The sequence below is a fragment of the Bombus fervidus genome, chromosome 2, assembly GCF_041682495.2.
Source record: "Bombus fervidus isolate BK054 chromosome 2, iyBomFerv1, whole genome shotgun sequence".
Lineage (NCBI taxonomy): Eukaryota > Metazoa > Arthropoda > Insecta > Hymenoptera > Apidae > Bombus > Bombus fervidus.
In genome coordinates this window covers 19,982,517-20,009,676 of record NC_091518.1, presented here as the reverse complement: position 1 = coordinate 20,009,676, position 27,160 = coordinate 19,982,517, and the positions used below count along the sequence as shown (strand labels likewise).

Here is a 27,160-nt window from a genome sequence, read left to right as displayed (position 1 = left end):
TCAAATACTATTCTACAAATTAATATTACTACTAAATCGACTTATCATAAAGTGTCCAAATGCTTACGAACATTCGTACGTGAAAAAGTTCTTTCTTTCTGAATGCAAAAAAAGCACCAACGACCCCAAACGAAAGCGTAATTCGCTTAAATCAGCTGGTTACTTCGCAAGGGAGAAAGAAAGCTGGCGAAACGGTCCGATATTACGTAGCAAGGAGATTTGAAACTGACCAACATTCGTGCCACGGTACGGCATCGTAAATATTTACGGTTACATTTGCACTGGCGGCGTTTCCGTCCTCGTCGTGCTCGCTCGGAAAAACGGCGCCGTTCAACAGTTCACCACGCGTTCCCGCAGTTTTCGGTTTTGTTCGTCCCCCGACCGAATAAAATCTGAAAGTCGAAAGCGTATACGTGAGTGTCCGCCCTACGTGTTTCAGGTTCTGACACCGTCCTCAGGTCTCTTGGATTTCGCCATAAGCATGCGTCCGGATTATCATCGCGCTATCATCGACACGGTGCGATATTACGGCTGGAAGAAAATCATCTACCTCTACGACTCCCACGATGGTAAGTAGCCGACCTTTCTCATGCATTTCTCATTTTACAACGTGCCCCTATAGGCCACACAGAGATCTTGCTCCCTGCGTTGTATACGGATGTTTCTATTTTTATTTCACTCGCTAAGGATCCGGTCCCCGGTGACCGTGGTTCGGTCGATATAGCGAAAAATCGACAACGTTCGTTGGTCTAACGTTTGCATCGTAATCGCAGAATGGTAATGGACACGTTGGGAAACGAGAATTTCTTCGTTCTTCTGCCTCTATCGTGAGACGTGTTTAAATCTGCTGCGTTCTTTGCATTATCGTTAACAAATTTCTTAAGACCGAGGAAAAGATGAAAGGATCGTTGCCGACCTACGCGATTTCGCCTCTTGAGCACATGCTGAAGTTTTTCTTGAAGTGCTGGAAATATTCTTATCTGTTAAAAGTAAGAGAATCAGATGGGTTGAATCGTGGGGGTGGATTATGTTGTGCGTTAGTTGTGCGTGTTTGGTTCGAGTTTGAAGTCTTAGACTTGCGCCAAGTGGAATAGTATCAAATAGTATCATGTGTTTGTAAGTTTGATTAAGCTGATCGTGTTTCTTGTTGCGTAGTACTCTTTTAATTTCTGTTATCAATTGGGTGTTGACAATATTTGACATATAATTCGTATGCACAATTTAAACGGGTATCGACGAAGTAAATAATAAATAAGCTACGAATGTTTACTTCGTTCATTTATATCGATGTGCATAGGTCATGTGATATTGCAAAAGTATACAGAATAGTCAGAAGTACAGAAGTACGTGTTGCAGTATGCAATTACAAGAGATGAAACAAATATTTAATTAAGTTTCGTTCCTTAAGTCTTTTTCTACAAGTATAAATTTATATAAATATCCGCAGTATTTTTCTGGTTACAACCACTGGACACTCTAAACTTCCGAGTCTTCAAAGGAAGCGTAAAGGAAAGCAGAAATATGGAAGTTCGAGCACTTGTGAATTTAAATATTCTGAAGGATATCCCCACGGGGCTTGAATTAAAATATTTGAATGATGTTTTGAAATTTTTGAAACGTCGTAGGGCAGCGAGAAAATTATAATAAATTAAAGAGGTTTGGCTAAGTTTCTTTGAAGTTTCTGGAAGTATATAGTTGCACATATATGTATACGTATATGTACATAATTTAAAGTTAGGTCAGGATGAACAAATAAATTTGTTAAGTCCGCTTTTATGCAGTTTAAGTGAAAATTAATTTTTGTTACTTTTGTTAGACATTATCTTGCTATAAGTTTTCCTACACGTAAATTCTAAAATAACGTATTTGGGCACATAGGAAATCACAAGAAACTTCAAGAACGTTCCAAACAAAATAATTCGACATTTCCTATTTCATGTAAATCGAAGGTTCCTTCGCAGAATTTAAAATTACGATTTATTCATAGAAAGAGAGTTACAATTTGCATGTATAATCACTACACTGTATGTGAGAAACGTAACGGAAGGTTAATCTTTTCCTCGTTTAGTACGTTTCTTATTCTTATATCTCCAATGTCAAACGAATAAGTCACGAATAAATTTGACAAATACTGAAATGTTTATTACTGCCGTGAATATCAGATGGCCAGGGCCGATTTTCAACGCTCGCACGGAAAGGAAATGCATTTGCATGCTTAACTACGACACTGTGTTAATTTTAATTTCATACCGACACGGTCTAGTAGTTCGTAAAAATGAAATTTTTCATCTCCATCGTGATTCCGTATGCAAACGAAAATGTGGGCGACATTGAGTCTCGACGAGCGTGCTAGAAACCATGACACAGTATAATCTGTGGTATTTTTCACCGTTTACGCGACCTAATATTCTCGCAAGGAATACGCCTGTATAAATATCGAGCCGATATAAAAATTCTCCAATGACATTGAGCTCTAATTATTTCAATATTCAAAGTGAAAACGTTTAATGAAAACCTTGCGATGCTATTTTCATCAAGGATACCAATCCCCTCAATGATCACGCGCGTAACTGATACTAATTGCTACTTACAACGTTCGCGTACTATTTTATTAACCGTTAAAACGAAATTGTATAAGATAAATTAAATAAGTACAAGTGATTAGTTCTCATAATGCTATCAATGTTCAAAAAACGATATGTATGAGATCAGCCTCTGGATAATATACATATATGACTCTAAAAATGAAAAAAAACAAAGATTATCGTATCTATTGAATTATTTATTGTTTTCTAGTCCAATGTCTCAATCATCTACTAATTTTTAGATTCCTCTATAAGAAAAATGAAGAACTCGACGCAGAATATTCTATTTCGATTTTAATGTGCTCTATTGTGTTGTATTTCTTGAAACGAATGAAAATTATTATTCGTATGAAACATAGGAAATGGAGTAGATCTAATAATCTCCAACTATTGTATTAGATCGAGAATTGTTACAATGAAGCGGAAAAACCTTTTCAATTTATTATTATCGATCATTTCTGTATCATTGCACTATTATTTGTAGTCTTTCAAATTGCTAATTATCAATTCCGATACTCGCCGATTTGATTTTACCTGAGAGATTCGAACTACGATCTAAGAAACAACGTTGCTTATGGAATTACTTAATAGTTTACTGCAGTTTAATTTATTTCAAAGTCACTTTGATATTCTTCCTGGACGATCCATAAAACAATCACTTTAGACAGAACGCAAGACGTGCAATTATTCGACAAGGAAATTGTAAAATCGCGAAACGATCGCAGTTTTGCCAACGCCGGTTGCCACGCTATGCTTGAAATGCAATTGTGCTGCACGAGATTAGTGTCTGTAGGTTCGAAGAAATAATTTGGCCTCGAAGGTCGAATCAGGTGAATACCTAGGCGCATTCAAGGCGACGTTTTTCCTCTTACTTTCGCCATTTGCGTAAGCCGCTGATACCGCGATTTTATTACGGCGTAATTCCTCTATAATGATCATATCTCTCTATCAACATATACATCAACCTCCATACTGACGATTACGCGTATTTTCAACGACGTAGTTAAAAGTTTCGCGAATTCGCGATGTACACGATATTTGCGTCAATGTACGAAGTTACGACGTTCAAAGATTCGAAAATTTCTCTCGGCATGTCGCAGTAAATAAGTAGGATAATTGTTTAATAAATCGACATTTATTAATGCCAAGATTACAACAAATGCTAAAGCATTGCTATTGAAATTATAATAAAATACTTGATAAAGTATTCGGATCTATTTAAGCCACTGTGTCAAATAATTACTGTAATCATTATAATTAATAAAAATACTTATTGTAATTCACAACATTAACATATTATTGGGAATTTATCTGCATTTTATGTTTTGCATATCGTATATATTACAAATTACGTATTCGCTTTATTGACAATATTAATAAGAAATTTAATCAATAAAATCGATCAGGAAGAAGTACTTTTATAATACATTTTGATTCTTTATGATTTACAATGTGAAAATTGTGTGCACTTTTCACCAATAATGGGGAAATAAATGATTTAAATACCAATTATAGCGCTTGATTACCACTAATAAATCAACAGGCAAATCTTCCATGTTTTCTCCTTGATTATTACATCTCCTCGACGAGTTCCTAACCCGATTACCTTCGAATGATGGCAATCGCGTGTAATCACAAGATTTGCCTTTAAATCTTATACAACCGGCGCGACGCTTCGTTCAATACTCTTTATTACTTCTATTCATGCTTGATTCCAGATAATACGAATGTTGGAGCGCGTCCTATCGTCATCTCGATTTAAATTGTCAACATTCGTTCGGCCAACGAGTAATTATTCTTAATTAAACTTATGTATTCTTAAATTTATCAAATTATATCACATTTGCATGAATTATCACACATATAAGATGGACTAAGAAAAGATAAATTAATTGTTTGAATAAATAATTTTCAACCTAAAATACGGTTACGATTATGTCTTTCCCATGATTTTCTTGAAAAAGACAGGTTTAGTTATAACATCGTAATTGCAAAGAATAAAATGTGAATTGCAATGAATAGAATAAAAAAGAATAAAATGATGTATAAATTATTTAATCGTCAGTTGTCGGCTTTTTTCTGCCTATTACATGAAAAATAATTTCAAATAAATTACACGAGTATGATATGTAGATAATTTACTAATTACGTATAATAGAATCTTGTCAGAATTATTTACGAACGAAATGAAACTTACGTTGCTGTACGATGAAATTTTCAACACGTGTACAACTGACACGAATCTACGAACCGTATCGTTTAAATTTTCGTTGCAAGCTTAGATTTCAATTATTTCCAAAAACGATCTTTACTGTTTTCTTCATGATCGCGACCAGTCTCAATTTTTCCAAATCTTTTTCACACATCACTGTTACACTTTACCGTTGTTAAACTAAACCGTTTAGCTTTTAAACAATTTTAAGAAAGTTATTTCGTTTTAAAGGATATTGGAATATTAACGTGGCCGTCTGTATATGAACAAATTCACGTGTGTATAATTAAATGGTTTGGGATGAAACGGACGATCTCGAGGAAGGAATCACCACGAAAGCGCTCTAATCCTTGCAGGCGATCGAAACGTTAACTCTTGTGAAGGGGGCGAGAATTTAATTACTTAATGAAGCTAGCGGAACGGTCGTTCAACCGAAACTATTAATCACCAACTGCCTGCCTCGTGACCGTTCCGTGCCTTACCGGTTTCCGTTTCGTTATAACTCGGTCACGCGCCCCTTGTGCTAAATTATTTAGGATTCCCAGCAATTGCTCTTCTTCCACCATCGAACGATAAGAACGGCCATCGCGCAAACCCTACAGGGGTTTAATTACCGAATGCAAATGTAAATATACTTTAGGGACCATCGCGTGGCCTTTGTACGCAATGGTTTCTCTCTCTCTCTCTCTCTCTCTCTCTCTCTGTCTATCTGTTCGTATGGCGAACGTCCTTTACAGTTCGCCCTTTACCCTCGATTTCAGCTTGCATAACGTTGTACGATGCGATCTTACCCGATTAGTGCTACAATGTTAACAGAAAGAGATAACAGCAGGAAATTGTATACGTGAATTGGGAAGCTTTAGCCTAGATTTATTGCTCCTTTATGCGTCTAGTGCAACGTTTTTTCTTCAACTATCTGTTTACCGAGTGATAGGTCTGGATTAACGATTTGGGATATGTAAATGTTGTAAATTAGGGACGGGTTAACCGTTTGCGATTCTACGTCTAATTGCGGTATAATTCTGTGAATTTGTTAATATTATGTAGTCAGCATAGGGGCGAATGAATGGTAATTACAAAATAATGATAATAGTTATTAACTATGTACATTGGGAAGAAAATTTTACTGTGTTTATTAAATTAGGTCTATAATGACATCTTCGAAAGACAATATAATTTTCTTCTTAAAATATATATTATTTATAGTTAGTGTCTGATGACAATGGATATGATATTTTTTCAATCTGTATATGTAAAATACGTATGTGTATTTGTTTGACTTGTAACTTAATTTTGAGTATAAGAGGAAACTGTAAAATGTAAAAAAGTAAGTTTGTTGCTCGAGACAATGTTTAGTACTTTAATCCACTATTGAAGACATAATATTCGATTTAACTGTATTCCTTGTAATGTGCATTTTACGTCTTAATTAAACATCGATAAAGAAAATTACGAGTTTTGCAAGCGCAATTGCTACCAACAAAACACGTTATGCAGTATGCAGTATAATAATTAAAAATGGACACACGTGTATTCCCAGTTTACCTTTTCAACAAAAGTATCTAATTGTTTATGTTTTTCCATAAAATATGAAAATACAGCTTAATTATGAACAACTTTCAAAAACAGGTTAATGAGTACGACCTATTCGGAATAAAATATCAAATTTAACTGGGATTACCAATTGTTTATGCAATATCGTTGAAATTTCAGTTTAACGGTTTTATTAGCATAGATTATTGCGAATCGTTACATTCTCGCGTGCAGTTAACAGCTTTCAGAAATGTTCCCATTTCGTATTTTTTCCATTCAAATGAGATACTAATATGCATATACCTAAGTACATGCAATGCAACAATCGATAAATCGATCTAATCGAGTGTTTAATAATATCCACAATCTCAATTACGACAAGCTTGCTCAATTAAACTGATTTACACGTTTATTTTATTCCGTGCAAACCTGTGACTTATTCCTATCACGGATATGTGACTCTAGCACGTCGTATACGCTAATATTGAACAATTGTTTAAAATATTCTACGTTTATTGGATAATAATATAAAATTGGATAAAACATTTCAATGAATCATTTACATTTAACGTAGACAAAAAAACGTTTAAAAATAAATTCCTTATCGCAAAATTCCTAATTAGTTCGTAGAATTTCTTGCAGTTTCTTTTCCTTATTTCTTTTTCTTATAATTTCCAGGTCCTGAAAGAAACTCTTCGAAGGATAAAGTCTATTCTTTATAACTCGTAACTAAAAAAATTTTTAATAAACAACATCTTTCCTTCAAAATTCCCATCTGGTTGAAAGAAATCTTTTTCGCAAAATTCTCAATTCGCGCAAAATATGTTTATTAATTTATCACAGAGGAATTCTCCGGACATATCTATCAACATTCATCTCCACTACAACCACGACTCGATTTATACAAATTTCTTTACAGCTATCGCAATTGTCAAACATACCACTTAGATGTCCATTCACCCTGCCAAAGCGATAGAACCACATCTCAAAGACTGTCTCAGAGTGTTTGGAAATGCATTTCTGCTTGGTCAGTTTAGCGTCACGAGTTTCGCTTTTTCTTATTGGAACCGCCTTCTGACTCGGCGAGGCTTCCCATTCCTTTTCGTGTTCACAGATATCATCCTTGTATCGCCAAATTTTTTAAAAGTTACGATACCGTTGCAAATCTTTGCCTCTTCGATCTAAAGATCTCATCGTAGTTGTCGATTCAAAAAATCCCAAACATTTCCTTGTAACTCAGTTATTGAAAAAACGTCGTAAGAAATTTCTCATTTCTTCTGGTTTCGGCAAGTTTCGAACCTTTGTTAATTTGCGAAACTCGTTTCTGTCGTGGTCTAACCGTCAGGAATTGGTGCGTTCAAGGCCATCGAGTTAGAGAACCCTTGGTTACGCTCGGTCCGCTTTTTCTCTTCGCTTTGTTCAAGACGAAGGAACGTGTTTGGAAAGGATCAGAAAGAGTACAAACAGCGTTCGCGATCCATGTAAAAATACTTCGTGCTCCGTGTGCTGTACAAATTTCGTTAAACTAATACCCTGAAATTTTTATTTCGCCTGGCAAATGGCATCGATCTGTCGGGATTAAACAGTGAGTTTAAATATCTATTGGACTGATTATTTCGACAGAGTCGTTCAGATCGATATCAATACGGTTTTTCATCATCCGTGAACAGAAGAGAAGTGTGCATTTCCATCGAACGAAACGGAGAAACACAGAGACACACGTGTTTCGTATTTGCCACAGCAAATACGCGATTCGAATAAAAGTTAATTTCTCCTACTGCCTCATTGTATCATTCCGGTATAATTATATGCAAAATTTGTGTAAATATTTTTTTTCCTGAATGCAGAAGCGCGTTAAATAATAGCCGGAAATGAATGATGTGCGTTTTGATTCGATCATAATGGGAATATTAATTCAATTAAAATAACAGCGAGGCTGGCCAGTTGTTTGACTATCGTATCGTTGGAAATACGTAATAGAAGTGCAACGGAAACGAGAGGAAATCAATCAACACGGGCAAAACATGTAACAACGTTTCCCATATTCGATGTTCGTATTTCGCATTTTATATCGATAGTGAAATTGCACGGGTGTTCGACCTTTAATAACTTTTGCTCGAACGGAATCGTTTGTTTAACAATGCCTCGATGTTTTTAATGAAAACGTGCGAGAGCGTGCGTTCAATTGGATCAATTAGAAACATCGTTATGCGTAACGTCGTGCGAGATTCGAATGGATCGGATATTATCGAATTTCTTCCTTTAGAGCGTTTTATTGCGGTTCGATAAATTTGGGGAAATGAATTGTCGTATGAGGTTTATGTTTGGAATAATCCTATACAGAGACAGTAAGCCTCAAAATCTCTGGGTATCTGGTTAATTGGCTGCAGCATTGAATCAATAGCGTAAAAGCTGGTTCAATAATTTTATATCGTTCCTTTTTGCTTGTTATTAGCCATTTTCTTCGTTAATACGAGTTATATTTATTGTAGATATATGTAGATCAAGTGAAATAAACATATACATTATATTACATGTGATAGTACATCGCTGGCTATACTTGTTAAAATTCATTCATATACATTTACGTATATATTATATTTTTCTATAAATTCATTCAACAATTTTATTTGACGATACTGCAATAAATCTGCAATAACTCTGCAACGACTCATTGACGATTCTACCACTTGCTAAAGATTCACTGACGATTCTCTTACGTTTCTCTGGTATCTGTCTCACGACATTCCACGATGATTTTACGATAACTGTTTGATGATACACATCATACCGATGTCACATATTATACAATTTTTTCTACTGCAATCTCAAATATTTTGCACGTGTCGTCATAAGCCTAAATCTCCACGCTATTCACGCGTATTCATGGAAATCGCTATTTCGTTTTCTTTCACTCACTGTCGATGTTCAAGCACTCGTCGCTCGACGATTCACTGCATCCGCAAATCATTCCACGCAGCTTCTACATTTACAAACTTCTTCATATCGGATTACCGGATATACATGTGTGGAATTCCAAGTATTAATTCCGAGATCTCAACTTTCAATATTCAGTAGACTAATTATAATTACAAAAGTATTTCTGTTCAGAATAAACAAACGAATGTAAGAATTCCCAGGGAATTCCCGATTTCGAGCAATCGGTTTTTATCTCTATTTCCACGCGATCGGCACCCGCATTATTCGCAATTAAACTCACGGGAGGAAGAAGGATGCAGGCCAAGTCCATGGAACTGACCGCGAGGCTCTCGGGTGGAAAACGACTTTTCTTTTAAATCAACCAACGAGGAAAATGCTCGTGAAACCGCGAACTTGATGGTTTACCTCGGTTCCTTATTTCTCGTTGCGCTCTTCGATCCTGATCGATTTCAACTTTCGCCGTGATCGACTCACAATCAGAGAAGACGATTCTTCAACCCATTGAGGATCAAGTAATACAATAACACGCGTAAAGTCAACGTTATAATTAAATAAATTTTACATTTTAAACTTTCTCGATGTCTGTCAGACGACGTATTCGTGTTTTTCCGCATTTCGATCACTTTTATTCTGACGTTTCTTCAGGGCAGGAAATTTCAGGTACGAAAACAAAGCGTAACGTTAAAAACATAGTCGAAACAGGAGAAATCACAAACGTATCGACGTAAACAAAGTATGTTATTGTTTCGTCGAGTTAATGAAAAACGTATTACAAAAAGCGATACGTTGCAAGAAACAAGACAGACGAAAACAATCTTCACGTTTCAATCTTCTCTATTAATTAGCCGCGACGCATATCCAAAATGTCAAGTCTAAGTATGCCTTTTACGTTTATGTCGTGAGAAAGAACAGGAAAATAATTAGCCGCGTTGGAGCGTGTCGTCACAGTTTATAAAAGCGGACGAGAGTGGGATTGGAACAAAATCGAGCCGTGAGTTTTACGTGTCTAGGCGTCTACGTATCGTTGTCGAGTTCAGTTTCCTCCTTCGTCGTCTTCGAGAATGAGATCGACGCTGACTCGCGTCGACGGCGTTCGATCGCTTCCCGAGATCCGCGCGCGTGTCGATCGCGTGCTTCCACCTTTTTGACGGAAGAAATCATCGAGCCATTGGGAACAAGAAGGCACAAGACTGGCAACAAGTGAAGAAGAAAATTTTTTTTATTCAATTTTCTTTCCCAATTCGTATTTATTAGAAACGGTTGAGTTTTTTGAGAAAAATTGTGCGCGACAATCGAAACTTCAGAATCTCGAGTGAAAGGAAGTTTATGGAAAAGGAGAAACTTGGAATTGCTTGGAATCGTCAGACTTTCTAAGAAAAAGTGTCCCGAGTGACCTTGGATTTAGCCACATTTTAACAGGGTAACTTGATTTCTACAACGTTTTGACGCGGTTTATAAATATCGTATGAATAGGACGTTCGTAATTAACCGCGAGATGTCTTGTTTACGTAGTGTTGTAACAAATAGACAGAGTATATGTACAATATAATGACTTCACTTAATTGAGATCGTTGGATTACAGGTGAATCGCAACAGTTTGTGTTATATTCATTAATATTGGAATACTTCATTTTAATTTTAATTTCTATCCTATCCTGTAATATGTATTCTGCGTTTCACGTGATATGGTCTACAATATATATATAACGATATAGACTACGATTATAATAACAAATAAATATAATAGTATAAACTACAAATTCAAATTAATTGGTATAAGCTGAATTTAATATAAACTACAAATTAATATTAATCGATCTAATTCCAATGTAATCGAAATTGTTGCGATCATTGATAATCTAACGAACCAAGTTCAAGGTTGAATGGTTCCATTGGAAATTGTCAGACAGTTTATAAACAAAAAATGTTCCGCATGAACAAACTTTCGAGTATATTAAAAAAATTGACGATTCGGTTCGATAAAAGCGTGTGCTATTGCTTTGACGATATATGTATAATATTACAAGTACATATGTAGAGTCTCTGTTTACACAACCACGCCACAGGGTGATCCGTAATTAAATATCTATTTTATGAAACTATTTATTACGATGATAACGTTATAGCGTACATACATTGTACGTATTATAAAATACGGATACAGAAAAAGTGTTCTGCGTGCAGACGTAATTGGAAAGTATCCAAAGGTGCATTTATCCCACTTGACCTTGAATCTTGATAATTCTCATTACGACTTTAACTCGTTTCACTGGTTTTTCTCAGTTACTATCGAGATTGTATATCTTGTAACTTGATCTCACTAACCACTTTCATAATCTTATATGAATCATAGTCCTTACAATGGTAGAACTATTCGACGTATTGTTATTTTCAATTCCTGTGTTCTAAAGGTAACAATTATCCGATTAACTAGAATCCTTTGTGTTTCTTGATAGTGAAAGAATGTCTACAGATCATGTTTTGTTTCCAATTTCGCGCAATACATTTTTATTATAAACAGTAAATGTCTGAAAACTTCTATTTTTTATTAACCAAATGCTTGTTAATTTTAATGATATTGTTTGATCCTATCATAGACAATTTATACGATTAAATAAAATTCGAATTTTTAACCATCGGGCTTCTAGCAAATAACGTTTCCAGCAAAAAGAATTCCCAAGCTTCAAAAGGATAAAATCGATCTAGTAGTCTGTTCACAAAGGTCAACAGTGCTGTTACAATCGTAAAAGCTCAATTAGCGGTACGCGTGCTTACCCATCGCATAAATGACAGATAATGTTATCAAGTAATTCATTGAGCCATAAACACCTGGGTTACGCTCTTAACAAACAAAGACTTTCGATTTTCTCAGTCTTATTCTCTGCTAGAAAATTTAACAAGGTCGATATTACTCGCTTTTAAATACATAATGCAACTGTGATAAAAATTAGTTACAATTCTTCTCTATGCGGGTTTACTAACACCTCGTGCAATTATCACCATGTGTCACTGCCTGTACATATACACAGTGACGAAATAGGTAATACCGTAAGAATTCATATGTCGCAGTTGCCTCTTGCGCTAATTTAATGGCTGTTCATAATTTTCTAACATTCCACAAGAAAATAGTTAACCTTTAACGTAAGCTTCGAGTGAAATAGTTAGGCTATGCGTGTTTTCGTTCGAATGATATATAAAGGACTCGAGTAACAAACATCGATTAACAAATGCCGTTAAATATACAATATGCTAAATATAAAATACGTTATACGGGAAAATAAGGTATAACGGAGCAGATGAATAAAATTGAACGTCAATGTTTCTCTTAGGTAGGAGATACGAACGAATTGTTGTCGTATGACACGAGACTGAACGTCCTCGCAATAGTTCATGATCGACCATCGACCAGTGCACACGTTATTTCTTAACTGACAGACTTGGACAAATTTTTGGTGTGGAAATTTCGATTTTATGTTGGTTTCTCTACCATCTTTTAAAGCTTGTATTTTGAAAATTTAGAACAATAAGTACAACATTGAATTCTATACTGCTTACGTTGTATTTTGACGTTTTGTCTGGTTCTTTATATCACGTTGAAGTGTAACTATTAAATGTTGATTAAGTTCCCTCGACTGAGACAAAAGGACATTTTGGTAGTAAGCGAGATAAGTGAGGTACAACGTCTATACATATATCTGTAGGAGAGATTAGAAATGTTTCCTGGCAATTATTATTCTTTCTTGCAATTAGTAGATCGTGAAATAAAATTGTAATTACTGTCCTAATTTCCCAGAAAATTGACACGATTCGTTGCACCGACGCTGAGTAAGAAGATGACGTATTTATTTGTGATCTTTGTTCATGAAATAATAAAACTAAAACATATATATTGACATATATTATATAAATAAATAATTTTTGAATTCATAAGAATAAAGATTTTGCAGTTTTAAATCTACCACTTGAACGAAGCGAATATTTCTAGACTTTCCTAAATCTTATTTTCTTTCTTTAATAATCTAAAGCCTACTTAAAGCTCCTATTGAAACCCTATGCTTTTATCGCCTTTCGATTTTTTATTATTACAAACCAAAATTACCTAAGCGTTCCATTATGTCCCACTTGCCTGTATATATTTTGTAAAAAATCAAAAAAGAAAACATTTGCTTATTTTTACAAAATAAATCTAGAAAAATAGATCTAGGAAATGTCCCAAACATTGCACAAATAATAGTGCAACGCAAGATTTTGTTCGAAATTCACTTTTCAAGAATAAAATTCGAAGAAATAAATGCTATAAAGACTCACGTGAAGAATCAGCAAACTATATTCTATGTGCAGGGAAATTTGATGACTTTGAATGTTTGAAAAGTAAAAAGTTGAGGACGATAAACACTAGAAAAATTGTGCACTAACTTACATGGCACACCAGTGTAGCGTTATTGCTCGTCGTACCATCGACGCAAGTAATTTATCCTATCGATGAAATTAGATTTCAGCAACCGAGAAGAATACAAATATGTTATGTGACAATGCAGAAATCCTGAACGTTTCATTATCGAAATCATTGAGTTTCACCTATTGTTTTAAGTCGAGTGATTTTACGAAATCGACAACCGTAAAAAGAAGCTAATGAAATACCAAGATGGAATGGTAGAAGATACTTCGACGTCGAATAAAAGACAGCGACTACGGTTGTCAGCAATCTTATCATCGGTAATCGAACTTCGTTATTCATACAGTTGCGAATCAGCGTTTTTGTTATCGACGAAATTGTGTCGCGATCACTCTCGATCGACGAGTTATCGTTACACTGATCACAGTGACGTAATTGGAACCGCGAATCCCGGTTACATTTAACTAATTGCGATTTCGTGATCACTCGTCACAATACCGCGAAATGGTAACCGCGTTGCTTTCATCTTTGTCGTTAATTCTCTGTGGTTTTCCAATCAATCATTGCACATTTTTTCGCGTTTATATAGGTTAAACGACGTGTTTCTTTCTGGTAACTTAATTCGATTATTAAACCTTGCGATAAAGACCTAGTGAGATCTTTTAGTTATTATTATTATTGGCGACAGTATCTTTATCGTTTTGTTGTTCTTTGTATTAAAAATAGCTTTCGAAGAAGTATGTTTTTTAATTAAGATGCCTTTAAACTTGTCTCAGAATTTATCTCGTTGAATAAATTCAACTATTCCAAAGAAACCTCATCTTCTTTATTCCTTTAGTAATTTTCACTTTAAGAATCTTCTATTATCTTTTTTTTTTTTTTTATTACAACTACCTCTATGAATACATATCTTGTTTAAAATGCCTTCAATCTTCTTTTTAAATTGTTACGAAATTCAATACTTCGTAAAATTCTGTATCTATTATAATTAAATTTATGTAAAATCAGTGATATTAAATTACAAGAGCTGAAGGTCGTTGAATATATCATAGAAGAGAATCTCACGTAACATAATCCACCATAGAGGTAATAAAGGAATGGCCGTAAATATCACGGTGATCATGTTTTCCAGAATTGAACCGCGCTTTTACACGCGACGAACTCCGCGAAAATCCACATAACGAATGAACGAATAACGAAGGTAATTTAAGGTTTGCATACCGTATCAAATTTCCCCATGTATCCATACCATACTCAACGGAAAGTTTGCTTCCATAACAAGATACACGTAGGTTTCACGTACGTGGAAACAATTTACTTGGAACGTTCGGAAAATGGAACATGATATTTTAAATAAATCGTCGACGAAGTTTCTTACCATATTCCATAACCATAATAGGTATATATCATAAACTAGTAGATACATCAGATTTTTCTTCTTGTAGTAATAATATTTCTTCCTATTTATAGCTTCGTCCATAACTCATCCAATGCTTATTAACTTTAAAGGAAAATTTTCATTAAGATAAATTCCTAATATGATTTTAGAAATAGTATAATTTAGAATTCTAGAAAAGTATAATATAATTTAATTTTTAGAACGGTATAATTTAGTTCCATTATAATACAAAAATTTAATAAGCTTCATCTTAATATACCATTGATTTATTGCTTATTGGTGTACGCGTAATTTTAGTCCACTTGATGCACAATTCTTCTTTTAATTTAGTGGTAGGATATAATAAAATTTGTTAATAATAAAACTAAAAAAGAAACACAAAAAAGGTTACAAAATTTCGTTTGCTCAAGCTTTCACAGAAAATTTTCTTCTTCTAATCATAAAGCTATCCAAGATACCCAATATACATGGTATTAATTAATTAAAAATAACAAATAAAATATCTGACCGTGTATTATGGTCATCGATACAATTGTTGGTTATATTTTGAAAAATTATGATTGAAATTCATATATCTACATGTATTTTAGCAATTTAAGGACGCGATAGATCTATTTACTTACACGAACAAAACAATTTTAACGTACATATATGTAGGCTGCAATTTTGGAAATGGATTCAGCGATAATTTTTTAAATTAATCAAAAATAATGTTCAATAAGAGAACTTAAATTAAAGGTAGATAAATACGAATACAGACTTCGTACGTTGTATCCATTTCCGATTTTTTTCTTCGATTCCAACATACACGTAGTGGTATGCAATACACAGTAGTGTGTTATAGGTTACAAAATACGAAAAGAACTCTCAAACACTTCATTCGTCACGTACACAAGCATATGTTTCATTCACAAAACGTCTGATCGAAATAATTGAGACTCGACTGACTTGTAGCATCTAATTTCCAACGCTTATTGTTTATGGTTTTCAACGGCGATGAAAAGCGAAAGGACTCGAGAGAGTTCATTGTTGGTGAAACGTGCGAATGAAAATTACTCGGGACCGACAACGAAAACGCAAGATACATCCGATGCTCGGATGTAACTTCGTTTTCGATTACTCGATTTATTAATCGACAGCCGTACACTTTTCTACGCGCGAAGAACACCAGATAACTCTGGATAATAATTCGTGCATTCGTCTGCGCTGAATTTTCTCTCGTGCGCTAAATATTCGCCGTTGGAAAAACAGCGTCGTAAATTATATAGGAGCTACGACGACGGTAGAAACTTCCTCGGAAAAATACAATCTTTCAGGATTGCATTTTTCCAGCGGCAAAGAGGGACGGAGATTCCTACTGGCAGGAAAAAAAAGTATAGGTTATTTTGTGAAATGCGGAGGATAAAACGCGGATTATTTGTGCTTATGCGAATCGTTCCTAAAATATCGAGATTAATCTGCAGCACTGCAACTGTTGTAACTGTTAACTGAGTATATTCCCCTTATTTTAGTATCAAGTATTGTATCGTATAGATGTTTGAACAAATATTTCGAGAAAAGATAACTATATAAATGTAATATAAATATACATAAATATATATATTCTGTACATTTATACTATACACAGAGTGAGAGTCAAAGTACAAAAATGTGATTTGTATAATATTAATTTACCTGTTTTCACTTATGTCTTTTTTACTATTAATTTGTATTCCTACATACTTTATATCTGTTCAATCGATTCTTTTATATCTTCATATCTTTCCAACGAAACTGTGTGAACAAATATTTCGAGAAAAGATAGCTATATAAATGTAATATAAATATACATAAATATATATATTCTGTACATTTATACTATACACAGAGTGAGAGTCAAAGTACAAAAATGTGATTTGTATAATATTAATTTACCTGTTTTCACTTATGTCCTTTTTACTATTAATTTGTATTCCTACATACTTTATATCTGTTCAATCGATTCTTTTATATCTTCACATCTTTCCAACGCTACTGTGTGAACAAATATTTCGAGGAAAGATAGCTATATAAATGTAATATAAATACACATAAATATATATATTCTGTACATTTATACTATACACAGAGTGAGAGTCAAAGTACAAAAATGTGATTTGTATAATATTAATTTACCTGTTTTTACTTACGTCTTTTTTACTATTAATTTGCATTCCTACATACTTTATATCTGTTCAATCGATTCTTTTATATCTTCACATCTTTCCAACGCCACTGTGTGAACAAATGTGTCAAAGAAATAGTTATATAAACATAATAAATTGTCCATTCTGTGCATACGTCTATTGTACTATACGTATATACTGAGAAAAAGTGAGTATACATCTTATAAAAATAAAGTTCCTATGATATTCATTTACTTACAGACTCTTACCTATGTTCTTGTCTATTAATTTCTATTACTGTATACTTCATGCCTCCCTAATGAATTTTTAATTTACGTAACATGTGTATATATTTTTGTTGCGTGTGTATATAGAATCATGTTAAAAAATATTTCTGTTATTCACATTTTTGACTCTCGCTATATCTCTGTATGTATAATTGTATGTCTGCTCAGTTTGATTCCCGTTCTTCTGGAGCATCTGGCCTTCTGAAGTTACAAGTAAATGGAAGAAATCTGTTGTGTATAAATAGTTGGAAAAGAGAGAGAGGACACAGAGAGCATTTAATTATTCCTATATTATACGAACAAGAGTAGAAACCAATTTTCGTGGAACCTTTTTATACATGCGCATAAATGAATATACACTATGAGCAATGTCGACAGCAATTACAATGATAAAAGACACTCGTTTATCCTATTTGAAGAAGAATTCAAATTTAAACGCATTTCGATTAAAGAAAATGATTGCAGCTTTAATTACAGGTTCATAAATCGTAAAGATGGAATTTTTCCCACAAACATACATACATATTACCTATGTGTAAATAATATGAAGGAATAGATTGTATTTACTGAATATAAACATACGTAAGGTGGAAAGAATTCATATAGAATTGCTTAATTCTTTTAGAACTCTTAGAAAAAGTTAATAGTAAATCTTACTGAAATAAATTGAACTCGCGATGTTTACAAATAATAAATTTTCATATTTTGAAAACTCTATTACAGTTTATGTAACAGCGAAGGATAGATACTATAACAAGATTCTTGGAAAACACCGTCTAGATCATCTGCTCAAACTCACATTGCTAACAGTTTGCCATTATGCAACAACAGGAAGATATATTATCCGTATTACGAATCGGTATAATTATATCCGTTTTCTATAAAAATTGCGTAACGATGACGCGTCAATGCGCTTATTATCATAATTAGATTTTTTTTCGTGCGCCCTTTGTTCAACTGTAAGCAAGAAACGCATCGTAGGTCCAATTAAATATCGGTCTTTTATCATAATCCTCTGAATTTTCACATTTCCTCGGAAGTCGTTAAAAATAAAACGAAATAAAAAGTGTAAGTTATCAGTTCTAAGTTGATACGATTTTGTAAAATCCTTCGACTCATAGTAATTAATAAACTGTGCGTTATTATGCAGCTTCATATTTTCAGTAATATTAAGAACAAGTATGGAATCTTGCCAGTAATTTGTTTCACCTGATAAATATTATAATAATTTCATTTCAATATTTTACGCATTCTGGTATATTATGCGCGTACCTTATTTTTAATTATATAATAAGATCCAAATAAATAAATAAGAAGAAGAGTACAGTAATCCCTTCACCATGGAAATTCACCGATAAGTGAACGACGCTCGGACGCGGCGGTGCGCCATAATTATCGCAATTATGATTTAATTGTGCGACAATGATAATGGACAGAATTCACGTGATAATAATAACAAACGGAATAATAGAATAAACAAGGACGAGACTGCGTTATCAAGCAAAAGAAATGACAAATGGACGGATCCAAGATTTATATCGAAGAAAATGTTTGTGAACGTATGAGCAAAAGCGTAACAATGTTTCCTTTTCGGCCCAGTAATTGAAATGCAATATCGAAATGAATTCGGAATATTATTCAGAATATCGAATGCGCCTGAAACACGAGGAATCGACGATCATGTTGATAATATGCAATATAATAAAATGATTGTATTATTGACCAATAGGAATGATCATCGATAGGGGTGAATGTTAGCGATGTTGTTTAATATATTTAAAAAATAATCAACTAGTTAATTATTAGAAATAAATGTATACAGCAATACAATAATAATATTCAACACACTATAGTGTCTGAATATTAAGAACCAACATTAGGAATAAATCAATAGACAAAAGAAATAGATTTCGTGCACAACAACTGCTTCTATATCCGAAAATTATGAATTATTATAACTTTTTGATTTAAATCTTACGTTTAAATCGGTGTTACACATAATACGCGTAATCACATAATCTAAAAGTACGTGCCAACTCGGATTTACGCTGTAGGCGCTGAACGTATTAAACGACTCAACTCATTTAGTTTTCATCCCTTGATAACAGATGTAGCGTAACGTCGGTCATAAAGCCCCAGTCTACAACGTAACGGAGTTTCAAAACGCGCCTAGCGTGCAGGCGTAAGTGAATTTTATGCGAATTTTGTGTGCAACTGTGGTCGAACTGTCGAGGTAAATGAAAAAATTACAGGATAAAAACTGTTTGCGATATGACAGCACGATTTTCTTTTTCATTATCTTACCGCATTTACAAAAGTGATAAGTTATCGACGTACATACTTGTACGTACAACGATAATCGGTTTGACGATAATCGTCGCTGACACAGTGTGTAAAGATAATGTCGTATAAAGTCACGTGGCACGTAATGATCGTGTTGTATGCAAGAACGTCAGCTTGAGAGAGAAGCTCGTCTTTATTGCATGCTTTTGTCGCATAACAGCTTCCGAGATGAGATTAAATAACGCAGTTATATCAAGTTATTTGAAGTCGTGAACGCATAATACAGTTATCTCGAAGTTACATTGACGAGATGAACGTAAATCCTGACGAATGTCAACGCGTTAAACATCGTGCAGTGCTACTCGAGTTTGTGATAATGCTACTACTATTACGTATCATCCAACATCCTGTGGATTAAGTGTTTTAAATATGGATCGTTATTAAACTTGAACACAAATAATATTTGATTAGAGTTAACAAGTATGTATAAATCTTTCTATATTGGCAACGACGTGTCAAATGTTTGATGTCTCAAAATTCTTCTAAACCGTATCGAATAGTTATTGTCCACAGTTTCATTCGTCTCGACAATATTACAATGATAGAATTTTTACTCTTTTAAAAAATGTACAAACGTGACTTCTTTCGTCCTTACGAGTTTTACAAATTACTTCTTGCACTATTTGGAATATTCATCGCTCGCAAATATTATTTACAGACTTTAATTTATCTTTAAATAAAGCAACACTGTATCGTACGTATCGCGTCTATTACACCGGTACTCGTTTCTTCGCAAATTAATTCCCGTATTATTTCGACCACTCGTCGTTCACAAACATTGTACACAAGCATTCGTTCATTTTTACAGTAGATATTATCGTCACTACACTAAACAATCGATTATATTGAGACTTAGAAATTCTTATTTTGCGTTAATCACGCCAAAGCTCGTTATTCTTCCAAATATATCCCTAAAAGAACACAATTTCTCTCGTTCCCTTCTTGTCCGAATTACGTCCCTTCTTAATTGAATCGAGACGATAATGATTAATCGAATTAACACGGTAAAAGTACGTAAATGAAAAGTAAACCGAGAAAATAAGCAGCAGCGGTGATAAATTCGTGTCGTGAAGGATTTAGGGTGAGAACCGCGTTTCCCGTGTCCTAATGGCACGTCGGCCATAAAGCGTCGACTCGTAACAGAGGATCGAAGGTTACAAAGCGAAAACAACTGGCTCGAAACGGGGGAGGACAAGCGTGCAAAGCCGTTTCCATGCTCGCAAGCGCGGCCTTATTGCAGCCCTGGCTACGGGATACGTATCACGGGATCCTGTTAGTATCTTAGTTGGCTTTATTTCCGTTATCTCTGCGCCAAGCTAAACCGGAATCGCCGCGCTGTTCCGACACGTACTACCTGTTTACGACTGTTCACCGCGTACCACGGAGGACCAAGATTTCCTCGTATGACAGAACTTGGCCGGATCAACCGTTTGGAAACGATTTCCAATTGAATAATATTGGTCGAAGTTGTAGAAAATATAGAAAGGAAGGAAATCTTTTGGCAACAAATTTTAACATTGTCGCGTTAATGCGATTTGGATCGCTACGTGATTTGTTGTGTAGAAGCTTAATCTTTCTTCGGAATTCTATTTCCTTTTTCTTTAAATATTATTATATTTTTTTAACATCTCGACATGCGTCTATTTTGTGATGTCTTGCGATAATCTTCTTGCAAATTGTACGCCATTATGATTATAATTAGCGATTATAGTTAGCGATTGCTAATAACCGAGATAAACTCGTGTGAAAGTGTTAAGATAATGAAATGGTAGATAATGTCGATCGTTTTGATTTTAGGGCTGAATGTTCAAGCTACAAGGCTATTTCTAAGCCACTGAATATTCTACAAGCATAAATTCGAAGAACTTAATATGAAAATAATTTTTGAGAACCAATTTAACTTTGAATCTGAAGTGTAATTGCTTTCGTAATCTTTTTGAAACTAACCTTGTTAAAGTTCGATCGTTACAGCAACCTTAATTATTTAAAATCTTTTTGTATCCTGTTTGAAAAAATTGAGAACTAATATAATATTGGAAATACTAATATAATAATCGAACGACTCTATCTTTCTCTATCTATGGATTAACTGAATATGCTCACTTATTCTTGCTTTTCAACATAAAATTGCTGGCATAATGGGATTCTATAAGGACATATTTTTCTACAAAACTTCTGGTCCTGAAATTATCATCAATCCTTTGAGAATACTTGAGATCATTTTCCGCCCCCAATTATACTCATTGTTTGAATCATAATGAAACCCATTTTCTTATCTAAATATCTCAAATATTTCAATATTTGCCCGCTAAGAGAGATATTGAATTCTTTATTAGAATTCTTATAGTAACAATAATATTATAATAATTCAGGAGTCTATAGAAACGAATATAGTTCTCCAGAAGCTTTAAATTTTTACTGATAACTTACTATTACGATATCGACTTCTAAGCACGGATTTAAAGAAATTTATTTAATCAAAGATTTTAACTAATCTCTATCCTAACAAAATTAATTTGAAAAGTTCCGCAGCATATTTACCTCGCAAACCAATGAAACAGACTCCACAACTCACATACGAGTATCTACTCCAATAATTCTCTCGTTCTTCAACTTTCAAACCATCCGACTATAAAATCTGAAGGCTCAATGACAACCATGGAGCGTGGAATATTACGACAGATGTTTATTGGAATCGTTTGTAAGTAGTACTTGATCAAAAATCAAACCAGCATCGTAAATCATTGACCTGAATAGGAAAATCGATAGAAAAAAGAAGCGGCCGAATATTTTCAAATTATTCATCGTCGCATAGGCAACCTTCTGATCATCGATAGTGGATTGAACGAAGGATGGAGCACTCCTATTATACCAAAATTCGACCAGGACGATCCTTTGCAAGTGTCCAGCGACAAAGTGGTTTGGATAGTGAATTTGATGTACGTCGGTGTTGGTCTCGGCTCAGTCGTGCCGTTTCTTTTGATGGACAGGATCGGTCGCAAAGGAACGCTACTGTTCGCCACGATACCAAAGATTGCCAGCTGGATTTTAATCGGTTTGGCAGCTACCGTTCAACAGCTTTACTTTGGTAGAATACTTGCTGGCATTGGATGTGGAATAACGTACGCTGTGATGCCTATGTACTTGGGCGAAGTTAGCAGCAAAAAGACTCGTGGACCGTTAGGTAGTACTAATTTTTATTTTTTTATTTTTTACTTATATAGTATGAGATCGTTACAGACGCAATAGTCGAATTTTTATCGAAATGTTCGACGTCTATAATTTCATTGAAAATCGCTCGAATCATGGTGTAATCTTAATTCAAGCTAGCCGTTGCTATATTTATGACAGAAAATGTTGATTCATTACTTGGACAATCTTCTATTTTATAACTTTTATTATAACAAAACGGTTGATGATAAACCTGCAAACACCTGTTATATCGCATTCGTTTGGTTTCAAGCGTTGAAACGATACGTTATGACATATTTAACTATTAAACTGTGAAAAAGTTTAGAAATTTCTGATGTATCTTGCAACCTATTTTGCTTTCTATCTTTTGTTCTTTATCTACGATTATTCTTGCATTAAGTTGTTAAGTATGAAATGTCGCAATATCAATATCGAATCTTGACTAAATTGGTTGTTACTTTTAAAGATGTTACGTTAAAACAATCTACCATTGGTATGAAAAAATTACATCAGAAAATAACATATAACAAATAACATTATCAGTAATATTCAACGAAAGATCTGAACTGTACGTGATAAATATTTTACGGTGAATTAGGTCTTCCTTAACATTATTTTCAATGAAATTATAGACTGTATTCTCTAATATATACTCTTACTTTTATCATATTCAATTCATTCCTTATCCCTTTGGTTTGATGTTTAGGTACATCGTTATGAAATTTCAAAACTTCTTTTCAATGTATAATGTATTCAAGTCTACGTAGAACTTCAATATATTAGCATAGGCAAACTTCGAATAACAAGGTTAATTGGTCTCGCGTTATTAAGGGCCGTGTTATACAAATATTATTACACAAGCGTTACTATAACAATAATATACATGTATCACGTAATGACTATTTGTTCTTAACAATACAAAATTCTGTTTTCGGTTCTGTACTATCCGTTAACCTTAATATTCAATAACGCTAAATATTCCCAAGAATAGCGAAAAAAGAGAATTTCATAGAACCCGTAAAAACATCGCGTTACACGATGATCTCTTGTACAGAATTCTTAAACCTTTGATTGTACGGTTAATGAAAAAGAAAGCAATCTTTTATACAATTAATAAAAAATTTTCCCTCCCAAAGAACTACCATTCCTGTTCCTAAAATCTAAACCTAAATTCAACGATGTAACCACGATTAATCTCTCAAATCCCTTAACACTGTCCGAATCCCATAAAATAAACCGATCTCTTAGATGATCCAAAAGATAAGCAAACTTGTCGTCCAGGTACTCTGATGGCTGTGCTTCTAAACACGGGGATGATGCTAGCGTACGCGATCGGCTTATGGGTGTCTCGTTTCACGATGTCCATGATCTCGGTCTCGATACCCTTAATATTCCTCTTGACGTTTGTCTGGTTACCGGAAAGCTCCGTGTTCCTCACGAAGAAGAACAAACTAATATCCGCGGAGAGGACGTTGAAATGGGCGTTAGGAAAGGACGACGTCATGGAGGAACTGGAAGAAATCAAACGGATCGTGGCGACCGAGGATCACAGCCCCGATAGAACATTGGGAAGATCATTGAAGGAGATATTCACTAGGCGTGAGAATCGTCGTGCTTTTCGTATCGCTGTGATTGTCATGAGCGCGTTGACGTTAACGGGGGCGGCTCCTTTGCTCGCTTATCAATCGTTCATATTCGAGGAAGCTGGCTTCGAGGTCGCAACGAACGTTAGCATCGTGATGACTGGATGTGCAATTGTATTAGCTGGAAGCGTGTGCGTGTTGTTGGTGAGGATGGCCGGCAAGAGATTGCTGTTGCTGATCTCGACGCCCATCTGTGTGGTGTCCTTGACGATGATGGGAATCTTCTTCGGGCTCCTGACGAGCGACCACGACGTCTCCAAGCTACGATGGATACCTAGCGTGTTCCTTGTGATTTATGTGCTTGGGTACGGACTCGCGTTGAACCCGATCCCGCTGGCCTACGTAGGCGAGATCTTTCACATAGATGTGAAGGTACCCGCCGCGATATTCTGCTCAGTCTATTACGCCATCGCTACCACTACAATGGTAAAATTCTATCAGGTAGGTATTTGAGAGATATGGTAATCATCGTTGCTTAATCATTGAAACGGCGATCAGGTGACAGATTTTTAATTCGATTTGAGTTAAGACTTTGGGATGTCTTGAGAATAAAATTATTCGGTATTAATCGAACATGATGGCGGTTCACTTCAATTGAACATTTTCTTGGAAATAGAGCCGGAATGCTTTTTCTTGTTCGTTTACGGAGTATAGGATTTCACGTATAAACGAAACGTTTAAATTAAGGAAGAAAGAAGCGAGAAGAAATGATTAGAAGGTTTACACGATTTTAAAATATACTTGGTAACGGTAATTAAAAATAGCTGTTTTGAGATTATTAACGTTTCTTACGTATCAACATCTATTTCTTGTAATGTAGAATATCAGATTCAGTTCTTGAAACCATATAAACTTTTAATTACTTTTTCCTATCTTCGATAATTGAAAAAATAACGTAGATATTCAATTTCGACGAGATGCAATGTATAATTGTACATATCAAATATCATTCTTTTCTCTCTTTTTTTTTTTTTTTTACAATAGAATAGAAATATTTTTATTTTGCGATTGTTTTACAATTCTCATTTTTCTTTTTTTCTTCTTACGAATAGGACGAGAATATCTTTGTTAGTTACGAATGGAAGAAGATATTGGTGTAGATTAAATATTATCCTTCCATTTTTATTTTTATCTCTATTTTCGCGGTAGAAGCGTCTTTTTATCACCATGGAATGTAAATTTATATACGAACGAAACGTTAGCCAGTTTCTTTATTTTTATTTTACCGGTTCTTTTTATTAGCGTATGGCAGAAACTTGAATGTAAACTAAATATTATCCTCGTTTAGTTTTATTTTCCCGAGGTTCCCGAGATATTTAATTGGGAAAAATCTCATATCAGTAGCTATTTGTTCCGAATAGTAATCGGTTTTTACACTTTCGGTGTTTCAGACACAATAGCAAAATTGAAACGTTTATCGAACGAGAGATACCGTTTGTCGTAGAAATATTCGACTACGTTATATATTGAATATATTGTACGTAAAAATTATTTATTCGACAAAAATATTAATTATAAATCTAGCATTAATAAATATTTATTACTTTATATTGCAGTAATGACATAATTTTTTTCAAAAAAAAATATGTGTTAAGTACGTGAATGCTTATACTTACTACACTAGTACAAATACGAAACACGTGAATGTTATTTCTGTAACGAACTGTAATTCCATAATCTAAAAACATGCGTTTCGTAACGCATCGATGGAACGCAAAAACAACGAAGAATTTATAACATATTTTTCGAACGACTTTTTCCTCCTACGTTATTGCATAGCAGAGAAGATCATCGTCGTGTATCCGCATAACTTACGCGCATGTAATAGACTCGTGCAAACTCGAATAATTATTTCGCCTTATTCGTAGGTGCTGCAAGAATCGTACGGGACGTACATGCCAATATTGGTGTTCGCTGTGATTACTTTACTTATATGGTTACTAATTTATCGATACGTGCCAGAGACCGAAGGGAAGACTTTGGAGGAAATACAGATAGAATTACGAAGAAAATATTGACAATTCTTATTGACTCGATTCAGCGTTGTAAATTATTTAATAAAGTATATATGACACTCTTGAATAAAAGTAGTGGATACTTCGTTTTCCTTACTTTATAGCGTTACTTTGTTGAACTGTGAGTTTGATATACGTATGTACGATATAACGATATAACGTAGAATAGATGTTAGAGTTTCCCCGTAACATGAAAAGTCTAATATTAAATCGAGTCGAGATTTGAATATTTAAAGGACATTATTAGTTCATCCGGAGATGATCTAACTTTAATCAGAGTTTCAACAATGTTCGATGTATAATAATCTCGTCTTTGAAACTTGTGAATTAACATCCAATGGCAACGTATTGTTGGATCAGAGAGCTAGTTTTCTGCTAATTAAAATCTTCCCGTATGATATCCAATTATACGTCTAATTCACTATAGAAGCAAGTTTCGTTATAAATAACGAAATTTATTCCATTAGATCC

The 27,160-nt window shown here is 34.3% G+C and overlaps 2 protein-coding genes across 3 annotated transcripts in view; both read left to right on the top strand.

Moving 5' to 3' along the window:
* The window catches only part of Glurib (Glutamate receptor IB), a 351,678-nt gene that overhangs the window by 242,426 nt on the left and 82,092 nt on the right, over positions 1-27,160 (top strand). For both annotated transcript variants that reach the window (XM_072017713.1, XM_072017717.1), the window contains exon 4: positions 440-569. In XM_072017713.1, the coding sequence (XP_071873814.1) occupies positions 440-569 (130 nt within the window). The remainder of the gene's footprint in view (positions 1-439; positions 570-27,160) is intronic.
* On the top strand, positions 10,247-26,761 carry LOC139994905 (facilitated trehalose transporter Tret1). Its single transcript, XM_072017972.1, has 5 exons — positions 10,247-10,690; positions 22,364-22,540; positions 22,655-23,023; positions 24,313-25,115; positions 26,543-26,761. Exons 2-5 carry the CDS (start codon positions 22,489-22,491, stop codon positions 26,690-26,692), a joined length of 1,374 nt encoding a protein of 457 aa, XP_071874073.1. The 5' UTR covers positions 10,247-10,690; positions 22,364-22,488; the 3' UTR covers positions 26,693-26,761.